Source organism: Corylus avellana, chromosome 4 (genome assembly GCF_965113065.1).
Source record: "Corylus avellana chromosome 4, dhCorAvel1.hap1.2, whole genome shotgun sequence".
In the NCBI taxonomy this organism is placed as follows: Eukaryota; Viridiplantae; Streptophyta; class Magnoliopsida; order Fagales; family Betulaceae; genus Corylus; species Corylus avellana.
In genome coordinates, this window is record NC_142493.1 from 16,558,477 (window position 1) to 16,569,256 (window position 10,780).

The 10,780-nt window shown below is 34.2% G+C and overlaps 1 protein-coding gene across 1 annotated transcript; it reads left to right on the forward strand.

Moving 5' to 3' along the window:
* Positions 1-380: 380 nt before the first annotated feature.
* Positions 381-3,764, forward strand: LOC132178747 (purple acid phosphatase 3). The gene is made up of 7 exons (XM_059591272.2): positions 381-665; positions 1,447-1,603; positions 1,703-1,810; positions 1,892-2,019; positions 2,781-2,909; positions 3,001-3,068; positions 3,296-3,764. Exons 1-7 carry the CDS (start codon positions 471-473, stop codon positions 3,507-3,509), a joined length of 999 nt encoding a protein of 332 aa, XP_059447255.2. The 5' UTR covers positions 381-470; the 3' UTR covers positions 3,510-3,764.
* Positions 3,765-10,780: the final 7,016 nt, after the last annotated feature.

Here is a 10,780-nt window from a genome sequence, read left to right on the forward strand (position 1 = left end):
AAAAAATATGAATTGAGATGGATGGAAGATGCACCACATAATAGGAATAAAATAACAATTCTCTTTTCAATTTTTCTTGCATAACAATTAAAAAGCAAAAAAACTTTATTAATTTAAAAAGCTTTATCAAACAAGGTTTGTTTGTTAATCCTTTTTTCCTATCATTTTTCCTTTTACCTAAAAAGTTGATCCTCCTAAAACACACTCACAAAAAGCCTAAAAACCAATTTCACCTTTATGTCACATCACACACAAACCCCCTCCCCCTCCTAAAACGACTTATCAAACACCAATTCGTAAATGTCACCCCTAGATAATTCATCCTTGGTTCCTATTGCACCCCCACTTGCTAAGCCATATATAAAAAGGTTGCCCTGCCTAAGCCTTCAAGCCCCCATAGTAGGCAAAGTAACTAAAAAGCTTCCTCCTTTTTCCATTTCTCCTTTTCTCTCGGTTTCTATCCCAAAACCATGGCTGCCTTTTGGAACAAACCAGTGCTCTTATGTCTTACATTGTCTGCTATCCTAAGCTTGTGTTCGGTTCTTTCAACAGCAGAGTTCCAGCAGTTTGAGCAAGACCCAAAAGCCGACGGCTCTCTTAGCTTTTTGGTGGTCGGAGACTGGGGAAGAAGAGGAGGTTTCAACCAATCTGAAGTTGCTGTGCAGGTCTCAAGCATTTCTACCTTCTTATTATATTTTTCTTCTTTCCATACCATATCATGCATGGCATATCATTCATATACATACATATATATATATCAACTGTTGTTTCATTTTATTTTTTGTTTATTTATATCTACAGAATTTAAACAAAAGATGTCTCATATATACTTGTTCCAATAAACAGAACATATCAAATTAATATCCAAAATAAAATACTCAAATTCCTTTAATTCTCACCTCATCGATCAATTGCGTAATACGAAAGCCTTAAAAAAATTCTTACCACCTATGCTGTAACTGGTTTTCTTACCCAATGGCAGCATGACAGCTCATCATGCCAGCATCAGAATCTTATTTTTATCATTTCTTTTTTTCTTTTCTTTTATTTTTTTGTTTGCTCTGTGAGTATAATTCCACATAGATTCTTTATACTCCCAATCTAAAAGACATATTCTTTATACTTTATTGCACCATGCCTCCATAATTGCTATAAGACAAACCCATTTAGATCGGCTCGATTAGCGAAAGCTTCATTTGAAAAGGCCAATAATGTATGGTGTATACCCATCAATGTATGGTGTATACCCACCAATCACTATGATTTTGTCTGCAGTAAAGCAAATATTTTTTATTATAATTATTTATTTATTTTTAAACTATTTATGAGTGAGAGAGTTGGACACGTCAGCTGTCATTGAAATGATGGGAAAGGCCAAATGCTTTTTGTTTTTGTTTTTTTTTTTTAAAAAAAAATTTTTGTTGAATATATTTATTTACTACCCAGATGGGAATAATTGGAGAGAAGCTGGACATTGATTTTGTGATTTCAACCGGCGATAATTTTTACGATGGTGGATTGAAAGGCGTAGATGATCCGGCATTCGATGAGTCATTTACCAATATCTACACAGCGCCTAGCTTGCAAAAGCAGTGGTACAATGGTAAAATCACACCTCCCAAAACCATTAAACAACAGTAAAAAGAAAGAAAAAAAAGAAGAGAAAAAGTGACATCTTTCCTTTTTCTTTATTGTGTTGCAGTGTTGGGAAATCATGACTACAGGGGAGATGTTATGGCACAGCTGAGTCCCATCCTTACGAAACTGGATAGCAGATGGCTTTGCTTGAGGTCTTTTATTCTCAATGCTGGTAATAATGGAACACCCCTTTTCAGCTTTTTCCATTTGAAAAACAATTTTCAATCTAAAAAGTTTTTTTTTTTTTTGGCAGAAATTGTGGAATTTTTCTTCGTGGACACAACTCCTTTTGTCGATAAATACTTCAAGGACCCAAAGGACGATGTCTATGACTGGAGAGGCGTATTACCTCGAAAGCAATACCTTTCAAATATCCTAAAGGTTGTTTAATTTATTCAATTATAGGCTCACTCTCATTTCATACACTTTAAGATTACACTATTTGACAGAAAATTATCATTTGATTTTGGGCGGTTATTGAATTTTAATAACCACAACCGCTCCGCTTAGGCGATTTGCGGTTATTTTATAACCAGCGGTTAGCGGTTATTCAAACCAACAACCAACGGTTTTATAACCACTTTTTTTTTTTTTTTTTTTTTCTTTTTTTAATGGGATTGTGGGCTTTGTGAGGTGTTTCGGGCCTCATTGTATCTATTTTTTGGGCTTATTTTAAATATTTTTTGGTCAAATTATTTTCAAAAATAATGAATATAATGAAACCATATTCCTAATAAAACAGCGCCATTTTAATATTATATTTTTAATATAAAATATAAAATATATATATTTATATTACTATATTTCCTACCCCTAGACCGCCTACCAAAGCGGTTATGCGGTTAGTAGTTAGTGGTTGCAAGGCGGTTATAACCGCCCTGTTTGTACACCCTTAATTTGATTCAAAATCTAATAAAGATTCATTCAAAATTCAATAGCGATTAATCATTATTAGATTTTGGTTCAAAAATTGATGATTTTCACTATAGGAATATGAACATCTGTATTCAATGGTAATTTTCACGGTCACTTTAAAAGGTGTGCACTTGAAAGTGTTAGAAGTGTGTGAAACATTTCGTGTATAAATAAATTGGAATAGATGGCAAGAATTATTAAATTATAATGACTCCTTTGATTATTAGGATTTGGATTTGGCATTAAAAGAATCGAGTGCAAAGTGGAAGATCGTGGTCGGTCACCATACCATCAGAAGTGCTGGAAAGCATGGTAACACCGATGAGCTTGTGCTCCAGCTTCTTCCAATCCTTGAGGTAATTTAAGAAATATTTATCCCATATAGATTATGTTTCAAGTAAGTAATTAAAGGAATCTTAATCAAAATTGTTTTAACTAATTCTTCAGGAAAACAATGTTGATCTTTACATAAATGGGCATGACCATTGCTTGGAACACATAAGTAGCCCTCACAGGTAAATTCAACTCATCCAACTTTGTACACAGATGTTTTAATAATTTTGTTGTCCGAATTACTAACAAATTATATGGCAAATAATGTGAGAAAAATTGTTATGGTATCCATCTACCCAAGCACGTTTCAGGTAGTTTGCTTTCTTATTTGGGTAGGGATTGAATTGACGAAATTAGAATTTGAACTCAAAATAGGTAAATTTAAACATTTAATCATTTTCTTGTGCAGTCGAATTCAATTTTTGACAAGCGGAGGCGGGTCAAAGGCGTGGAGGGGTGACGTTGATTGGCGGAATCCAGAGGAAATGAAGTTTTTCTACGACGGGCAAGGATTCATGTCGGTGCAAATTACTCGAACCAGAGTTGACTTTGCATTCTATGATGTTTTTGGCAATGTTTTGCACACGTGGGACACATCCAAGCAGCTCTACGCTGCCGCGTAGGGTAGTTTCAATGAAAGAAGAGAGAGGGCAATTAGATGATGAAGATATCATATATTATGAAGCTTAGCCCTCTGCTGGGGATCTAAAAGAAAAAAGGAATTAATATTATGTATTAAAATTAATTAAAAAAGAGAGAGATGTAATGTAATATAATGAACTTCCTTCTTTTTCTCCTTACTTCTTGGGAAGCCTGTAATCTCTATTAATGCTTTAAATAATTTGTCTGGGTATAAATTAAAGAGTACTTCTTAACTATTTTTAATCCTTTATTTATTTATTTATTTTTTCTTTTTATTTATTTATTTTTTAAATTTTAACAACAATTTGTAATCATTTCTTACTGCATATGACAATTATTTGTATTCCACGTCATAAGCGCTTAAAGCAGCACTAAAAAAACTGGGATATTTAATCTTAACAAATTTACTCAGTTTCTTTGCATTTGGGTTGGCAATTTGTGATTACCTGTCGGGCTCGAGACTTGTTAAAACATTGGTATAAGATTATATATGTCAGCCCTAATTCGACCTATTTAATTAAATGAGTCAAATTTCTCAACCTTAACCCTTTAATTTTGTATTAGGTTTATGTCAGCCATTATGTCGCTTGTCGGATTTGGGTCCTGTCAATGCATGAATATAAGAGTATATAAGTCAACCCTAACTCGATCCATTTAATTAAACGGGTTAGACTCTTTAATTCTAACTCTTTAATTTCATATTGGGTTTATGTTGGGTTCACGGATTGTGTCAAAAATTGACAACCTTAACGAGACATCAATCTCTTTAGGGGGTGTTTGTTAAACTCCCTCACATTCCCCCACATCCACCACACTATTCACTTCATTTTTTTCCCAAAAAAATATTATTACTTTTATATCAAATCACTCACTTTTTATATCTAATCATTTACTTTTTATTACTATTCAAATAAAAAAATCACTACAAAACAAAATTTTTTACTTCCCAATACCACTTTTTCATTTTTCCATACCAATTATTATTATTATTATTATTATTATTTTTTTTTATCCATGAACAGTGTCCTGTAAAATGAACAGTGCTGGAGTGTTTAACAAACACCCCCCTAATGGGTTGTTTGGCCACCCCCAAACCGACTATTTGTATTGGTGTGCCGGAACCACCTTCATGGCTAAAAAGAATACTCAAAGCGGTCATTAGGGATAGCTGAACTACCCCAACTCTCATCCAAGAAGGTTGTTCCACTAACCCAATTGTCACACCATTTGCCTCAATTTTTAACTCAATTTTTATGTTATTGTATGAGTTGTTCATTTTATAATTTGACGTCCCAAATAAAAGGTATTACACTATATTTCAATTAACAATTTACAATTGCATTTCATCCTGTTGGTTTGAGTAACATGACATGGTGTCATGATAATTTCCTATTTTAATAAACAATACAACATCTCAAGTTTTCTAATCGAGTATAAACGATCTTATCTAATATTGTTTCTTTCAAAAGAAAAATGAATAGATAGTTCCATGAAAAACTGATAATAGTGACAATATAAACTTCAAACAAATTAACGGAGTCTAGAAAAATCTCGGGCCCATATATCTTATATGTTCTTCAACCAATGCCTTTAAGATTATCCTGACACGCATTCTTTCAAACAAAACTTTTCAAATTATAAGCAGACACAATATGAACAAGAAAATTAATTGGGATAATTAAGTTCGGGAGTAATTACCTTTTTCCCATTCCATCAGTCAATAGTGTTAACTTAGACGGTCAATCTGTCATGTGAGGCGCACGTGCCATCTTGATATTTTTTTCTTCCACTTTGCCCTCACAATGAATTGAGGGACCAAGCTGGACCACGTCCTTAAGTGGGAGAGAAAAAAACTTGGACCACATAAACTGTCGTCATCCTCCTCCTTCAAGCATAATTTTATTTTTTATTTTTTTTCTCTTGTCAAGCAGAAATGTCATGTTCACTGAAGAGTGAAGCAACATCTGGGGAGCCCATGTGCCGTTGTGGAGTATCTGCACGTTTGAAGACTTGCACTAAGAAGGAAAATTACGGACGGAAGTTTTACGAGTGCAAAAATTACGATGTAAGATTTTGAAATTTCTCTGCTTTTCTCTTATTTTTTGTTCTGATTCATAGTTGGTAACATTTTTTTTTTGTTAAATAACCTGATGAATTGTAGATGGGTAACCCATAATTTTATTTTTTTTATTTTTTTATGAGTTACAACACATTCAGAACAGTGGGTGTATTTTCTCTGTTAAATAACCTGATAAATTATGGAGTATTTTCTCTTATTCTTGTTCTAGCTTGTACGTTCTTGTTCTTTTGGATGGAACCAAAACATTTTCGGAAAAAGGTAATTTAGGTTTTTTAAAAGCATGGATCAACCAAAATTTGATAGACAGTTGCGTTGTATTGGCATCATTTTCAACTTTATGCCATTTTGCCTACTATTTGTTTGATAAAATGCCGCTGCAAACAAGGACATCCTTTGATTTTTTGGGAAAAGATTTGGAGATGTTTCTCCCAATTGTTCCCCTCAGTTTTGTTGGAGCCTACAAATTACAATTCTGTTGTCCATCTAATCAATAATGGCAATGGCCACTATTATTGTATCCTAATACGCAAAAGTTCAAATGATTGTCCTCTTTAAAGAAAAAAAAGAACATGTAGCCATAATATGGAAAACATTAAAAAATTTCCACTACAAAAAATCGAATGGTTTCTGACGTGGCAAATAGTAATCAAATTTTGCCACGTCAGTAATTACTGACGTGCCAAAAGTGGCACATCAACAAAATTTTTTTTGACGTGTTAAATATGCCACGTTAATATTTATTGATGTGTTACATTCAACACGTCAGGAAATTTAAATTCAATTTAATTTTTTTTTATATATCAGGTTTCTGATGTGCTAAAAATAGCACGTCAGAAATAAATAAATATATATATATATATATATATATATATATATATATATATATATCAGGTTTATTTATATTATATATATATATTTCATCTTTTTTGTTTTTACACATGTTCCTGGCGTGCTAAAAATAGCATGTCAGCAATTGTTGACGTGCTATTTTTATCACGTCAGAAAAAAAAAAAATTATATACATATTTTTTATATCATGTTTATTTATATTATATATATATACTTCATCATTTTTATTTTTATTTTTACAGGTTCCTGACGTGCTATTTTTTAGCACGTCAGAATAGCACGTCAAAAAAAAAAAAAAAATTATATGTATATTTTTTATATCAGGTTTATTTATATTATATATACTTCATCTTTTTTTTTTTTAACAGGTTCCTGACATGCTAGTTTTAGCACGTTAGAAAACAGTTTTTTTTTTTTTTAATTTATTTTTTTATTTCTCTGAACGCTTCTATTCTTTATTCTTCTATTTTTTTTTTCCTTTTCTTTTTCTCCCCCAAGTTCCAACACACCGTAGTGTGCGCACTCTACAATTTTTTTTTAATATATATATATATTTTTTCTCTGCACGCTTCTATCTTCTTCTTTTTTTATTTTTTTAATTCCTGACGTGTTACTTTAGCGCGTCAGAAAATTCTGATGCGCTGAAATTCTAATGCACTGAAACAGCACGTCAGAAATTTCTGACGTGTTAAATATTGACACGTCACTAAAAAAAAAGGGCGTGCATGCAATGGTCGATGGACGGCGATGGCAGACGAAGCTTCGATGCTCTTCTCTAGGGTTTCACTTGCAGGGTACATGGAGGGAGTAAAGTTGACAACGGCGTGCATGGGAACTGTCAGTGGGGCAGTAAGGTAGGTTTTCACTTTTACTAAGGGACACGGGGGGAATTACTTTACTAAACCCTAATATTTCCGTCCAACAGAGTACATTATTATGAGCATTTACAGTAAAACCCTAAAATATAATGGCATTCTCGTCGTCTTACACATAAAGATATTTCTTGTGTTGGTAGCCGTGAATGGAGGGTATAAGCGTCTTTTTACAATAAAAAATGAGGGCAAAAGTGGAAGAAAAAATATCAAGATGGTACGTGTGCTCCACATGACCGGTTGACCGTCTAAGTTAACACCTTTGACGGATAGAAAGGGGGGTTTTGGGCACAAAATGGTAGTTTGATAGGGTTGGGCAGTAAGGTTGTCCGTTCATGAGGGCAAAGTGACAATGGGTTATAGTTGATGGGGGGAAAAGGTAATTACCCCTTAAGTTTTATTTTTTTAAGGCAAACTAGCCACAAATATTGCGTAAGTCTAAAGCTTAGTAAGTAAACTTCATAGTCGAATACAAAATGAGCTCTTATTTATATGTAGAAATAAACATATATTTATTGTAAACAAAAGAGGTGTTGCCTCTAATATTATACCCTAAAAATATGATTTTGGTTTGTGAGAAGATTATGTGTAATGCTAGTGACAATCACCTATAAATTTTAATGCAGAAAATTAATGCTTTAATATATCATAACTATCATGTATAGTCTACTTGACATATTACTCATTCTCAGAAAACTGTCCTACCTCGTTTGATCCAACTAATGCATCATGGTCTAAAACTGAAACACGAGAGGATCGATTGTACGTTTTTCGATCGAAGTTATAAAGGAGTTATAATTCAAGTTCTAGAGACCTTCGATCGCAAGGCCATTCATACTTCGTTCGATTGAAATTGTGACCAATTTCAAATTCAAACTCTCAAGAACCTTGATCTGAAGTTCGTTCCCACCTCGTTCGATCGATGATTAGTGTTTCAAAATTAGAACCAAGAGCCTCAATCACACCTCGTTCCACCTAAGTGAAGCAATCTTATGAGACTTATTTTTTGTTCGAACGAAGTTGACTCTTGTTCAATCGAAGGAGCCACGTAGTGTATTAATTCTTAACCAACTTAGCTTAAAAGTCTCCATTTTCTCCCCACCTATAGAACCCTTAGAAGCCACGATTTTTAGGCTCTGAGTTACCTTCCTAAGCCTAAACCAAAACATGTATCTTTCATATTTCTCATTAAACCACATAATGACCTTCGGCCATGGAATTTTCGGGTTGTAGGAAAATCCTATAGAAGAAAGGCAATAGTTTTAAAGTTATTGCGGTAGAATACAAATGGGCCTTTTGTTGTCATGTACAAGTTAGGTTTTTTACTTTAACAAATTTGTAAGTATAAGCCGGGATGGAGGAAGGGGGTGGCCCATATAGGCCATGGCCACCCCCAACTAATAAGAAAAAAAAAAAATTTATAAGGTAGATTTTTTTTTTCTTTTTTCGCATATCGGCCCCTTAATAACACAATTAATTTATTGGCCATTGATCTGCCCATACTAAACCCTGAGTTGTTTTACTTCGTCATCAAATTCTGCGTATCAATTTTTATTTATGGTTGGTCAGTTGGTTGGATTGTTGTTGCAAAATTGTAAATTGATGTGATTGTTTGTTAAAAAAAAAAAGGGAAACTTCAGAAAGCCCCCCCTGAACTTTCAGCCGTTTTGAAAAATTCATCCTGAATTTCTAAAACTCTCACTTAGGCCCCTTGAACTTTGGTTTTCTCTCACTTTGGACCCTTTTAACATTAAAGTCAAACAATCTGACTTTTTATACCCATTTTGCCCTTCCTTAAAACTACGTCGTTTTGTGTCCTAAAACTACAACACCTACCCAGCCCAAAACAACGTCGTTTTAGGCATTAATAATTTTTTTTTTTTTTTTTTAAAGAAAAATAAAAAAAATAAAAAAAATAAAAAATAAATAAAAAAAGGGGGGAAATCGGGGGTGGCTGGAGCAACCCCCTGACCGATCTGGGGGTGGTCGAACCACCCCCATGGCAAAGGGGGTGGCCACCCCCTTGGCCAAAAAAAAAAAAGAAAAAAAAAAGGGAATGGGGTGCATTTGAGGGTGGCCGGACTACACCCAAGGGGCTGGGGTGGTTTCGGCCACCCCATACCAGTCGTATGGGGTGGCCGAAACCACCCCCAGCCCCTTGGGGGTGGTCCGGCCACCCCAAATGCACATTCCCCCCAGTTTTTTTTTTTTTTTTTTTTTGGCCTTTTGGGGGTGACCGGACCACCCCCAGCCACCCCGGTTTTTTTTTTTTTTTTTTTTTTTTGCTTTTTTAAAAAAAATAAAAAAAATAAAAATTAATGCCCAAAACGACGTCGTTTTGGGGGTAGGTGTTGTAATTTTAGGACACAAAACGATGTAGTTTTGGGGAAGGGTAAAATGGGTATAAAACATTCAAAACGACGTAGTTTAATGTTAAAAGGGTTCAAAGTGAGAGAAAACCAAAGTTCAGGGAGCCTAAATAAGAGTTTTGGAAACTCAAGGAGAATTTTCCAAATTGGCTGGAAGTTCAGGGGGATTTTCTGAAGTTTCCAAAAAAAAAGAAAAAGGCGTATTTACACCCCCCCCCCCCCTAGTTGGTACCAGTTTAGGCGTTAATTACCAATTTGGACGTAAGTGGTTTACTTGTATATGCTCAAGCAGTCTTGGCCACGTAGGTATATTACACTTTATGCTTGAGTTCCGTACTTCCACAATCAAATATATTTGAAGGACCCATATGCGTATCGAAAGGAGAACTTTCTCATAACTCCATTTCTTTTCAATAGATCTAATTGATCAATATCATCATGGGTGGTTTAGTAATATCATCATGGGTGATTTAGTGGCGTAAAGAAAATTCTAAAGTGGTTGGATACACCGTATGTATTAGAATGAGAGCTCAACTTTTGAAATGCGAATTCTCAATCCCATTAGTATTAATTACCTTGAGTCCCACTAATGTTTTGGAGAGGTTAGGTCAAGTTATGACTCAATTAGATTTGAGGAAACATCTGAGGTTCCTATTATCTAGGTTCCTCCTATGCAGCTTCTAGTGGACAGGTGTTATTATAGTAACACCCATATGAAATAACTATAATTGGTAACACCATGGTCCTGTAACACTATGGTCTCATATTGGGAAGATGAGAAAAAGCCCACATAGAGTGGGCGATTTATAAAGATAGTCATGAGTGCTAAGTCTCACATTATTTAGTTACTAGGTGAAACTGAACTTTATAATAAATTTTAGGAAAGTTTCAAATTATCTGGTCCTTTTGATTCCTCCTATGCAGCTTCTAGTGGACAGGTGTTATTATAGTAACACCCATATGAAATAACTATAATTGGTAACACCATGGTCCCGTAACACTATGGTCTCATATTGGGAAGATGATAAAAAGCCCACATAGAATGGGCGATTTATAAAGATAGTCATGAGTGCTAAGTCCCA